The sequence below is a fragment of the Vanacampus margaritifer genome, chromosome 10, assembly GCF_051991255.1.
Source record: "Vanacampus margaritifer isolate UIUO_Vmar chromosome 10, RoL_Vmar_1.0, whole genome shotgun sequence".
In the NCBI taxonomy this organism is placed as follows: domain Eukaryota; kingdom Metazoa; phylum Chordata; class Actinopteri; order Syngnathiformes; family Syngnathidae; genus Vanacampus; species Vanacampus margaritifer.
In genome coordinates, this window is record NC_135441.1 from 12158179 (window position 1) to 12170939 (window position 12761).

The following is a 12761-nucleotide window of genomic DNA, read 5'->3' on the forward strand; positions in this document are numbered from 1 at the left end:
ATCATCTTTTCCTTCCTGACATGACTTAGGGTGATATCACGTTTCTATTCCTACACTTTTACTCCTTGCCTTCACTTGTACAACTGAGGTCATACACACACTCGCACACAAACAGATTTACAGGGCCTGCTTTGATGTTTCGGAGCCAGTAAACTGCATTTATTATTCATGTAATCCCAGTTTATATGCGTGAATAGAACAGGTGCAGGCGCTCTCCTTTTCTCCGAGAAGGTGGAAAAACTCCTCATAAGCATCCAGTTGGATGTGAATGCACCTGCTTTTAGGGAGGAGGGTACACCCTGAAGGGCTGGGAAGGTTGGAAGATGGGTGAATTCCAAGTGGACGTTTGCCCAAACGGCACGTTGGGCGTCGTCGGTGTTCTTGGGCAGCGTCTACGAGGCCACAGGGTCAAGGTGAGAACATCATATTCAAATATACAATGCGGGTCGTGGACGTGTGGTCACCTGACTGTGGTTGAGTATGTGGAGTGGTTGGACATTTGGCTGGACTTCCTATGAGGAATTTTGCCTGCAAAGAAACAGAGTATATACGTACTGTAGCATGTAACATAGTTTCGGTTTGGTACCCGTGAATTTGCATATTTGAAGATTTGTATTTGTTTTTTTCTCAATATTTAGTTTTTTAACCCAGGATTTTCTCCCATTTCTTTCTGCTTTTTGTGCAGAATGTATACTGAATGTTTATGAGCTTTGTTTTTAAAGATTTGTAAAAAAACACACAAAAAAAACACACAAAAAAAAACAGTTGCCCATCCCTGGTCGAAACCAAGGAAGGGCAACATTGTATTAATAAAAAATCTTGAAAAATCTCTCAAAATTCTGAAAAACAGCTGGCAATATGGAGTTACTTTGCAGAAAATGTCTGGCAGTGAATGAGTTAAGCGTGCTGCACCAGTACATGACTTACCCATGCGCCCGTCATGTGGAGGACTAATCAGTGACAATCTGGGGACACTTGAAGGCTGACACAAACACATGGTGAGAACATTTTAACATGTGTCTTCAAGTCTATGAAAAATAAATGTGTATAATAAAGACTTACTTTCCGGAAAAAACTCAGTCGTTCATCCACATCCATGTTGTCAGCACTGTCGATCGAACATGAGACAACAACAAGAATAAGAATAATCAGGCCCTCGTACCCTTTTCTTTTTTCCCCCCAATAACTCCTCAAGATGGTCAGGAAACCCAGATGGAATATGATCCTTGTAATTGGCTCACAATGCCAATTTCAAATCAAAATGGCTGACTTCTCATTCAGTATCAGTTCCTTGAGATTTATTTGCACCATGATGGACATGGACATGTTTACCCAATTTCATGTTAATCACAATCAGTGAAACTTCTGTCGCAAGTCAATAAAAACAATTTCACACCAGTATTGTTTTGGTTGCTAACTTGCTATGTGACGTCCATGCGGAACACTCGATTGTGCTTTCTCTCACATAGCGTTAACATTATCAGCTCCGAACATCACGCATCTCAAGTATACAATTTTTTCCTGTAAATAAGCTCAAGATAGCACCAAAGGGAGTGAAAAGAAACTCATTTTGATGATATATATAATATGGCAAAACTGAAACAAACGGCAACATGCGATAGACAGTAATGAAAAAACAACAACAAAGCAACACAAATAAAGAGGAGCGAGGCCTGCAGTAAAAGGGTCCTGACTGACATAATATCTGCCATAGGTCACGGATGAAGTTATTGCTTGGGTGCGAGAATCCAAAAGTCACGCAGGATAAAATAACATTTGTGCTGTTAAAACCCAGACGGCCAATGGAGGCCTGAGCCGATGAGGTCCTGGAAACTCAATAGGGATTGGTGACTAAAGCCAAGCAAAGCTGCGCTTGTTCAGGTGTGTGTGTGTGTGTGTGTGTGTGTGTGTGTGTATAGATAGCTGCAGGGCAGAGCAAAGATCTACAGTGGCTAAAGCTAACATACTAAGACGCCAGGCGAGGCTCGGATTTTGTGTGTGTGTGCGCTGTCAAGACGGGTTCATGGCACTCACATGTTGCTGGATGAGGAATGTCTGGAGAGTGGCATGGGAGAAGTGAATGGGATCTGCAGGACTGAAGCAAAGGAGGAACAATGACACACTGATCACACAAAAAGGGAAAATTGCCTCCCGACATCTTAAAAGACATTTTGTATTATTTGGGTAATTACTACAATTATCATTAAGACCTGCCATCCTCCTTGTGACTAAGACTCCATGTGGGTGGTCACTGTAATGAAATCTCTGCCTGGTTGCTGTTTGGAGTTTTGCATAGCACTGTGCATATGTGGTGAGCATGTCTGCCTCACAGTAAGGGAGGTGTGTGTTCGAATCTCTGTTGTCAGCAAGTACTTCATATATTGCCCGTAGGTGTGAATGTGAGTGTGAATGCTTGGTTGGCGATATGTGCCCTGTGATGAGGTTCTAGTTATTTTTATATTGTCTACCTTGTTGTCCATGCAAACTTTGGGAGCCGTGGCTCATCTGGGACACCGATGATGACTTTAAACTAGAGGAAGAGCACAGAATAAAAAACTCATTTCTATCAGTTCAAAAACGTTATGTTTAAGAAAAATACAATTGCCTTGGAGTCATAAAGTCCATCGTGACATTAGTCTTGGATGTCAACTTTCACAATAAAAGCCATCAAATGACTTCTCGCTTTTAGTTCTTGGTTTCCCCCCCCGATTGCAGAGAATGAGACGTCGACAAGATAATCTTAATGGTGTTCCAGGAGACAAAGCGGGAAGATGCTTGTCGAGATTAACAGGATGGCGGACAAAGACCACACTGTGAGGCGCCCCCATATGCATAAGGTCACTAGACGCAGTGGCGCAATATAAAACCGTTACATAAAAGTGGCAGAAAAGCACTTATTCATTCAACATGATGCTAATGATCACAAGAGGGTGACGACATTCGAAAAAACAATAAAGGGGGATTTATCTCAACTTTTCTAGTTTAACCCTCATGTTGTATTGCAGATCAAATTTACCCATAGAAAAGGTAAACATAAATTTAAGAACGAGTCAACTTGAAGTCAACTCTAAATATGAATGAAAATTGAAGAAAGAGATATAAACAATTTTTATTGCAATTTCTGTCTGGTTTCTGACACTATTGACACAATTAATTTGACCCAGGAACATTGTCGCTGTGCCTGAGGTTTAAACAACGTCAATTTATTTACATGTAAAAAGAAGTCATGTTATACTGCAGGTCAAATGGACTTTATTTTTTATTTTTTATAATACGCATATAGGCATAATGAGTGTAATCAACTATAAATGTTGACTGAAATGTTGCGCAATGGAGTAATAAAGAATTGTGCGATTTAACGTTGTTTGATCTACCACACCGGGTCAAATTAACCCGGGACATTATTACTACAAACGTCACAGAAGTTTTTTTTATATATATATTTTTTAACTAAAACTCATTTTACCCTTCTGCTATGTTTGTAATTGTTTCTTTACTTCCAGCAAGAAAAATATTTCATGGGTCAGTGTGACCCCCGTATGTAACCCTCCTGTTTCATTAATTTCTCAGGAACAACCAAAATGTTCCTGGGTCAGTGTGACCTGCTGCTAGACCAATTTCTTTCATGAAATGTATAACTTACAGAACATCTTAAACTATTAATATGAAAAGAAGAAAATATAAAGATGAGTCTATTCCATTTTCCCCCCTAATACTCTTTCTTGTTAAAATAAGTGCTTGTGCTTAACAATATATGTGACAACAGTGACATCAAGTGGTAGAGGAGAGAAAAGCCTGCCGGTTGAAAATAACTGGACAAAGTTGAGATAATTTTGGAACTTTCTGCTTAAAGAAACTAAGCTAAAATTGAGTCCAAGTGAATATGTTTTTTGTTCTGCCATAAATATTTAGTTTAAAGGTGTTATAAGTACCGTTGAAGTGAATACTCCAGTTTGGCGATGTAGGCACTCTGTTCATTCAGCTTCCTGTGACAGAGAGAGGAAAAAAGTCCATGCATTTTCTTTTCTTTGTGATGGTATCCGTAGTTCTCACTCACGTTGCCATCTGCTGCATTTCCTGCTTCATCTTGAGCCAGCCCTCCTCCACTTTCTCATTCTGTTTTTATTCAAGAAACAAAACAGATGCATGTAAAGTGCTTTCAGGCTGGGTGAGATAGAATCTCTCTCACCCTTTTCTGGTAGTATTCCAGCAATCTTCTACTATGTTTGGCCTGGAACATTAGAACCTGAAAAGAACATGCAGAGAAAACTAGCATAACAAAACACAAACCATAACATCGGGTCCACTTTCTTGATTGTGCAGGGGTAATTAATGCGTTTATATGTCCATTAAATTAACGCTTACATACAGTGGAACCTCCAAAAGTGACACAATTTGAATTTCCCCACTTGGAGAAAAACAAAGAAACCTTGAGAAGAGACCACAGATGGAGGGATCCCCATTCCATGATGAACAGGCTGCAATGGATGCCGAGCAGGCAACAAAGTGATAGTGTTGTGTTGCGCCAAGACTTTCCTGTTCCCTTTTCATTATACGTCTGTCAGATGAGTTGTTTTACATCATTTTAGTTTTACTACACATTGGTTAAATTGCAGTTAAGACAATTAAAATGTTCCTACTAATATTGTCTGTATACTAAATAATAGTATCATGGTTACAGCATTATATATTTAAATTATTTCCCATGAGAAAAATCTATTTAGAGATTAGAATGTGTCACTGAAGACAATTGCTGCTGTACGTTGACATTGGAGGTTCCACTGCACATTTAAATATGAAATATTAATCTAGTCCGAGCTCGCAAATAATACAAAACAGATGTGAAAAAAGAATGAACGAACAAACTTTTGTGATCTCTGACAAATGTTTATTTGCCACGCTGTTAACGTTGGAGAAAAGGGCTTTCACTTCCGGGCTGCTCTGGACAAACAAACAAACATTTATTAACAATTTGTAGGTGTCATTTTCCAGTCGTACGTTTACACTTTGATGATCTACATACTTGGTCAGTGAGAGGCGACACTTGACATTTGTCATTGCAGATCAAACACTTGCCTTGTTTACCTGAAGGAAATTATGAATACGACATTGGGTTGTGGCCACAGTATATTGTTTTGTGGCCACAAAATAGATATAAAGTGCTTACAAAATGCTAACTAGTGGACACTAGTGCCTTTGAAATACATACACTAATGGGGCGTACCACTTGCTAGAATTTATAATGAATTATGTCATGTTTCTAAAGAAATCGTGCTCAATTTGCTCACCAAACTGTTCAATATAGATTAATATCATTAATTTGCATTTGTGAGCACATACTCTTATTCCGTGGCCACAAATTTGCATTCTGTATGCAAGTTATATCAATTGATCAGACACATTTCTCCCTCTGTGTCATATCTAGGACTCCGTTTATGCAAGCTGCATCAAAAGTTAAATTACTAATGCTCACTTTTGATCCAAGCTGTCAGGTAATCATACAATTAGATAGTAAAGATTTGTATTTAGAAATGTTTGCGCTGAAAACGCAGGTCTTTGTAATATATGATCAAGTCCAACAGAGGTCTCTGTTTACCGAAGCATTCGCCTATAAACGCACAGGTGGATGCCCAAAAGAGCCCCCCCACAAACGCCTTTAAATGTTCTCAAACACCCCCCAGAATGGTTTTACTGTACCTTTGTGGTAGCAAACACCGCATACTATGTGACCGCACGAGGTGAGGGCCATCCGGCGCTCGGATGAGGGCGGAAGAAAGCAAGCGTTGCAGCAGACCCAGTGCGACATGTTGGCTTTCCTGTTGGAGAGACGGCGAAAGTTAGCACCCTTGCTAACGGCTAATGTTACCTGTCGACCGAGGTTTAGCCAGTTAACGTCTCTGGAAACATTTGAAGTTCTTAGTAGGTTGAATCTTCTTCATCTTTTTAAAATAGCAATGGTTAAAAATGAATTTAGACTTTTGCGCGGTTGGTGGTTATTATCAAATTGTTTACGTTTCGATTAGCTCAAACTAAGCTAACGCTAAATTCGGGGCGCCATTGAAGATAGATAGACCACCACATTAGTCTTTACTTTAACCCCTTCGAAATTGCCATAAAACTTAAACCACCGATTAAATCACTAAATGATACTGTAGCGAATATAGGCAACCCTACGTAAGGCAGTCGGACGGTTAGCTGTGTTCAGCAGTTAACAGCACACGTTTGTTCGGTGTCATCTTAAACAAATGTAGCAGTTATATATATTTTATTCTTTAAACCCAACACGAGTAGATTCACCTATTTATAAAAAAAATAAAAATAAACTTTTAAACCGCTGTAGTTAGCAAAAGGGCATTATGATGATTAAAAAATTATATATATTAATAAAATATATTATAATTATAATTGTTTATTTTTACATAATCTACACAATCGAGACTTTAAATGGAACATATTATGGAACCATATTTTTTTATATTTGTAAACAAATAGCTATGTCTGTGTGGACTACCTGTCCACTTATGTGTGAAAGTGCACAAGCAAGTATAGTAAATCGTTATCAGACTCAGTGGACTGTTTTGTGAGCATCAGAGCAAGCGTTTCCAAAATGTGACGTCACTGCAAGGCTTATTTACATAATTACCGCCCCCACACTAGTTTCTCAACTAGTGATTTCACACACTTGACCAGACTGGACAAACTTAAAGGAAAAACAACATTTAATTTACAGGATCACACAAACAGCAAAATGTAAGCAGAGCAGCAACTTTAGCACAGATTAGCACTATCTAACATTGTTACAGATATTAGGTTCTTCATTTTTGGGGTATTTTGAGGAAAGACTGTCACACACTTTATTAAGACACCAGGCAACTGTTTTTAAACTGAATTTGTGAAATCAAATTCCATAATGTTTCCTTTAAAGCCCTGGACATAATTATTGTCTTGTGTCCTGACTATTTATTATTCTAAGGCAGGGTTTCCCAGCACAGTATATCAATGTTATGGCAAAATATTACATTTATTCATTTAGGATTCCAAGAAAGAACCAAATCACTACCAGTTTAAGAGGCATTGTCATAAATAATCACCATGGCAGTAATGTACTACAAGTAAATAACAACATGTGATTTTCCCATGTTTGACAGGCGGTTTTCAGACGAGTTTCTTGGCGATGAAGAAATCTTTGAGCCGCTTCATCTGCCAGAAACCAACTGAGAGCAGAAGGAAGATCTGCAACACGGCCCACCACAGCACTGTACTGTGTGTGTCCTCACTGATCTGACGGAAGATCTCTTCCTTTTCCTGTTGGCAGAAACAACAACTTTATACGTGATCAACTACTCTGGAATTTTAAATAGAGGATTGGGATATTACAATAGTTGATTTTGTTGCTTAAGGTGATTTTGTTTTCAACTTTTTTGTTTTCTTTTGCGGTTTCCGTAGTCTAAGCGTATCCCAGCTGATGTGCACCGCTTACATAACAACATGACTGTGAACAGAGCTAGTTTACAAAAGTAATGTTGCCAATGGTGGACATATTTATTGACTTTTCCGTTATTTAAGCTATAACTATAATTCCTGCTAAGAAATAAAAGCGCAAAATGCATTTGACATTATTAAAAAAAAACTAAAGCAACAAAACAAGAAAGAAGACTTGTCAAATGCAATCACAGTCATAATTGCGCTAAACATTGCCAAAGATCATAACATCATGTCGATTAAGTATTTTTGCGTGGAACACGCTTTGGAGATGATCTGTTAGCGTTTTTTGAAGAATGTTCTGGATTTAATAAAAAAATAAAAATAAGGACATCAATTATATGCAGATTTTTGCAATTCGCAAGCCGGCCCGGTCCTTGAGTCCATTGTAGTGTAGTAACCGCAACATTTTTAATGATTCTGTAAATGTTTTGACAAATCTATAAAAAAAGAAACCCTAGCCCTAACCCTAACCCTATGTATTTATATTATTTCTGTGACAACTGATGTGTTTTATTGCTGCAAAAAAGAAATAGCTGGAATTAGGAGAAGTAAAGTAAATCTCATAAGGGGTAAATCAACAAAAAGTTAAAATTGTTTTGAATAATGTCAAATGTAATGTAAAGTTATGTTTACATTAGATAGGGCAAAATCAATTAAAATCTGATTTTTATCAGGAAAACCCCAAACTTTTATTCGACGGCCATATCATCCAGTTTTACCCGTTGGTAATCCTGCTGCCTGGTGATAAACACCATCTGATCAATGAGATGTTGCAGGCTGTATTCCAGTGTCTTCAGGTTGTCTTTGGTTCCGTCGACTTTCGGATTCATGACATGCTCGCCTATTTGAACATCCAAATGTAACTTCTGCCAAACACAAGCAGAATCATGATTGTTTAAAATAAATAAAAATGAAGCCTTGTGTGATTGTGTGTGTTTGCAGGTCTTACCAGACGTTCTCCAGCAAAAACGGAGAAACTGGTGGAGTTGGTTTGGAAGCAGAGGAAGTGCTGACCGGACGTGTGCGCCGTGAAGGTGAATTTAGCAAAGATGCCGTAGCGTTTGCTCATCAACATCTAGTGTTAAAAGGATTGCAGTCAGAAATGATGACACAAATTGTTCTATGACGAGCAAGTTAGTGTTGTCAGTCACGAGACCAAAATTTTAAGTTATGCCTGTATTATATCTCTACCTTGACACTGAAACGATATGACAAAAACTTAAACAGTGGAATAATAGCTAACAGCTAAATAACTTGAAATGAGTTTTATTTGTATTATTGCAGAAAATTATAAGAACACTACTTTTCTTTATGAGGAGTTTAACGTCTGCAAAAAATGTGTCTATTCGTCGACCAACACACTAAACATCACACTCCTTTTGAGACAGAGTTGAGCCGCTTTCACTCAGAAATAAACACTTCTTAAACACTGGATGTATATACATGTAATCCTTCTCAATCAACACCTCTGGGCTTCTGTTAATGTGTGGTGGTGATTTTGTCATTGTCTACCACTACCCCTGCCTGTATTTTGCCATTTTGTTGTGTTTTTGCCATGAGAGGGACGTTTGTGAGTGGAAAGTCTTATTTTTTAGCCCTCCAGCCAATCACAGAGCGTGTCGCTGAAGGCAGGCGCAATGTTGACGAGAAGAGTGGGGGTTGAGCCATGGGAGGAGTCAGTTTTGAATTGGTTGTTTACAAACACAAACGGACAAAACTGAAGACCCCACCTTTAATATTGTGTTAGTGGAATATGAGTTAAGCAGTGAAAATCCAGCCGTTTTATCCATCTCAGGGGGCGGCCATTTTGCCAGTTGCTGTCGACTGAAGATGACATCAATGTTGCTCAGGGCTCAGGTAACAACCAATCACATCTCAACTGTTTTCTGAAGCTGAGCGACCAATCACAGGTCACCTGTTTTCTGAAGCTAAGCTGTGATTGGTTGTTACGTGAGACCTGAGCAGCATTGATGTAATCTTCAGTCGACAGCAAGTGGCAAAATGGCCGCCCCCTGAGATGGATAAAAATGGCTGGATTTTGCTTCATAACTCTTATTCCACAAATGTAATATTAATCAGAATGTCATGTTTAGAATAGTGTGGTCACATGTAACATATTATTGTCAGGAAACGTTTAAAGTTGACTTCGACTTGAAAAACAAAACAAAAATAAAACTGAAATCAGTAATTGGCCAAATTCTTTTTTTCATGTCACTGTTTATTTATTGCAAGAACTTCCTTTACTGTACCTCATAGTTGGGGTCCCTGACTGTCACAGTGACGCCAAGGTGAGGCGAGTGGGTGGACGACTTCATGTCCCAGGGCTGCAACAGGAAATATCCTGAGGGGGAAAGAGATACGCTCACTTGAGCCTCCTGCTGTAAGTCATCACATTTTACAAGAGACATTGAGTCGTTCTCTGAGTCACTTTGTCCATTGTTTTTGGCTCATTCTTAGCCCCTCTACAGAACTCACCCGTCACCAGCATGTCCTCGGGAATCTCCTTGATGATGCATCGCTCTTCCTTCTCGCCCAGATCAAAATACATGGCGGCCGCCAGCGTCAGGTAAGCCTGCAGTAAAAAGACGGCCCATTGGAGCTTCATGGTCATTCTGGTATGGCCGATTAAAGAAAAAGTGGCTTGGGTACAATGAAACAGGTCTGTAATGGGTTTCCCAAAAGTCCACAGCGTGTCAATGCTGGAGGCTGCCGGGTGTGAGAAAGTCACAGGTGCTGCTTTGCGTGACGAGACATTGGTCATGTGGTGTGATTGGTGCACTTGGCAGTTGGCAGCCAATAGCATCTTACTAGTGTTTCATCATGATTGCATTTTTACCAGACAGGGAAAAAAAACTACCAAATGAAATCAATGACTAAACCTATTTAATTTTGGATTTTACTGTAGGTGCAAATGCCCAATTTGCCCAACAAGCGCATAAATGATCCTAACTACTCATTAACCCCACCCCTTTCTTTGATTCAAAAAAAGATTTTTGCAGTTGTTGAAATCAAATAAATCATAGACACAAAATTATGTACACAGTGCAGATGTATACCGTATGTTAACTTCTTGTGCTATGCGATTTATTACAAATACTATGTAATTGACCCTAATAGGGATTTGGTGTTTTATAATCCGCCCAAATCGGATAATGTTCAAAGGCTCCACTGTCGTAAGGATTATGAAACGCTCTTCCTGAGAACACAGCTCAGATTTATAGAGTAGCGTGAATATAATCCACACTATTCAACATGTTAGATGACTGACAGCAGCATACTTGTTTTACATGAGGTCATTTATAATGTTAACACCCACGTGCCCACAGAGAATAGAGTCTCCTCTCAAAGTGAGCATCTGCTAAAGTTGTACTTGTCCCCTTGCACTCAAGTCAAGTATCACATCTCCACATCCTCCCACACCTTGCTGCGAATGCTGAATCAATATACTCTTTGGCAGCCATATAATTAGGGCAAATCTATCATTTTCAAAACCTGACACCATTGATTGTACATGTGTCAATATGTATTCAGCGCATTTGTGGTCACACTTTTTGTTTGAACTCATCATGGACATGATTTTTGGTATTAATTGTGCGCTATTTTTTCAAGGCTGAATAGCTTGTACGTCATTACAATTGTTTGAACTGAGGATCTAAGCGTCTGCAATTGCTTTCAAAATGGCTCCCAAAAACATTTACCAACTTTTGTTTTTGTACAATTCTCTGTTTTAGATCATCATTGAGTTACTTTGACTTTCTGTGTTGTTCTAAGTATGGGTTGATCCAATGAGTGCTGTCAAACTAATGCTTTTTATGCTGGTAAAGCAGCCTCGGTTGATAGAGATAACTAACCAGTTCAAGTGTAACAGCAATAGTACAACAAAAATCTGTATTTATATTATAATATATTTGCAGCACCAAAAGGTGCAATAACCGACCAGGATTCTACAATTGGCAACAATGCGACACGGGAATCATTCTAGTTAAAAATAAGCCATTTTAAATGTGTCAAATCCAACTGGAACTCGTTTGTTGCCATCAACGAGATTAGCGACCGGGGATTTTGTGTTCGAGTTGGAGCTACAAGTCACACCTGAGTGTAAATCGCATGACGAGTCATTATTTTAGTGTATACAGTATACACGTCACATTTCTGTGCTAACCTACTCTAAAGCAGTGATGAATCATATTTACAATAAATATGTGTGTATTAAACAGCCAAATGAAAAACAATAGCAGTCACAAGAAACCTAGTTTTTTTTTAGGTTGACCTTCCACTTACTCACATTTGGATCTCGCAGTTTCAAATGAGTTAACAAGTTTGACGTACTGCCAAAAGCATATAGCTAGCCATCACATCCACATTCTAGAGGCTGCGTAAACGTGCCAGTGATGCGTAAATATGTAACCTTACCCACTGAACACGGCGGTATGTGGATCCCAATGACATTAGATAAGGACATTTCTAAGGAGAGTGTACAGGAAAGACCTGGAAATTGTATCTAATCTTCTGCTGCCGTTTGTAATGTCTTTCATTTATTTCCCCGTCTGTCATCAATCAAAGGCAGCAGATGTGTGCTATTGCTATTCAATCTGTCTCTTCCAGTGTGTTGAGAGGTGCAGCGTGTGCACGTTTGTGTCTGTTTTACATATTTCAACTGGTGTAATTCAGGAAATAAGGCATATTTCTCTGTCACGGTTGCAAGAGTGTCTGCTTTAGACATTAACCGGGATTATCTAATACTTAGATGTGCAGCGGCATCAAGTGTGATTTCAAGGCTCAAGGTAGATCATTTGTTTTAAAGTCGGTTGGTAGGTACCTTTACGTAGTTTATGGTCGCACATTTCAAAGGCTTATTCATGCGCCTAGTATGTTAGAATACGAACAGTATGTGTTTGTGGTTGTTAAACACCTCAAGGCAAGTTGATTCCCAACCTTGCCTCCAATGTGATCTGTGATCTTTGTCTACATAACGGGTCTCTATTTCTTTTTTCACCCTGGATATTGACCATTTTTATTTTGAACAAAAGGCCCTGATTTGCGTCAAATGTTGACTGGTGTTGGGCATTTGAGACCGTTTGTAATGTTTGACAAGATGTAATACAGGGTGAAAATGTAGACTGCTACGTTAGCATCTCCTGCTATTCCAAATAGCCTATATCTTATCTTAATATATATATGTATATATATATATATATATATATATATATATATATATATGACAAATAGGAGCACAAAGCAATTATTTAGGCTGCTACGTTCGCTTAGCACACAAG

General features: G+C 38.8%; 2 protein-coding genes and 1 long non-coding RNA gene across 5 annotated transcripts in view; 1 reads left to right on the forward strand and 2 right to left on the reverse strand.

Annotated features, from left to right (window-relative positions):
* Nucleotides 1-130: 130 nt before the first annotated feature.
* On the reverse strand, nucleotides 131-6252 carry rnf212 (ring finger protein 212). Of its 3 annotated transcripts, XM_077577625.1 has the most exons (13): nucleotides 6175-6252; nucleotides 5698-5816; nucleotides 5024-5085; nucleotides 4867-4941; nucleotides 4190-4246; nucleotides 4058-4116; nucleotides 3933-3986; nucleotides 2469-2530; nucleotides 2035-2095; nucleotides 1063-1108; nucleotides 928-982; nucleotides 465-528; nucleotides 131-392 (listed from the first exon to the last, which is right to left on the reverse strand). In XM_077577625.1, exons 2-13 carry the CDS (start codon nucleotides 5804-5806, stop codon nucleotides 281-283), a joined length of 816 nt encoding a protein of 271 aa, XP_077433751.1. In that variant the 5' UTR covers nucleotides 5807-5816; nucleotides 6175-6252; the 3' UTR covers nucleotides 131-280. The 3 variants fall into 3 exon arrangements, with proteins under 3 accessions (XP_077433751.1, XP_077433753.1, XP_077433752.1); XM_077577627.1 differs by lacking the exon at nucleotides 5024-5085 and having other exon boundaries at nucleotides 4867-4936; XM_077577626.1 differs by lacking the exon at nucleotides 6175-6252 and having other exon boundaries at nucleotides 4867-4936; nucleotides 5698-6168.
* The window catches only part of LOC144058945 (uncharacterized), a 50755-nt gene continuing 43607 nt past the window's right edge, over nucleotides 5614-12761 (forward strand). Inside the window, exons 1-5 of the long non-coding RNA XR_013295523.1 lie at nucleotides 5614-5919; nucleotides 7149-7400; nucleotides 8428-8519; nucleotides 9742-9865; nucleotides 9943-10051. This is a non-coding gene — a long non-coding RNA (uncharacterized LOC144058945). The remainder of the gene's footprint in view (nucleotides 5920-7148; nucleotides 7401-8427; nucleotides 8520-9741; nucleotides 9866-9942; nucleotides 10052-12761) is intronic.
* Nucleotides 7156-10096, reverse strand: LOC144058944 (transmembrane emp24 domain-containing protein 11). The gene is made up of 5 exons (XM_077577628.1): nucleotides 9961-10096; nucleotides 9735-9826; nucleotides 8435-8560; nucleotides 8205-8351; nucleotides 7156-7305 (listed from the first exon to the last, which is right to left on the reverse strand). The coding sequence occupies exons 1-5, from the start codon at nucleotides 10094-10096 to the stop codon at nucleotides 7156-7158; spliced, it is 651 nt and encodes a 216-aa protein (XP_077433754.1).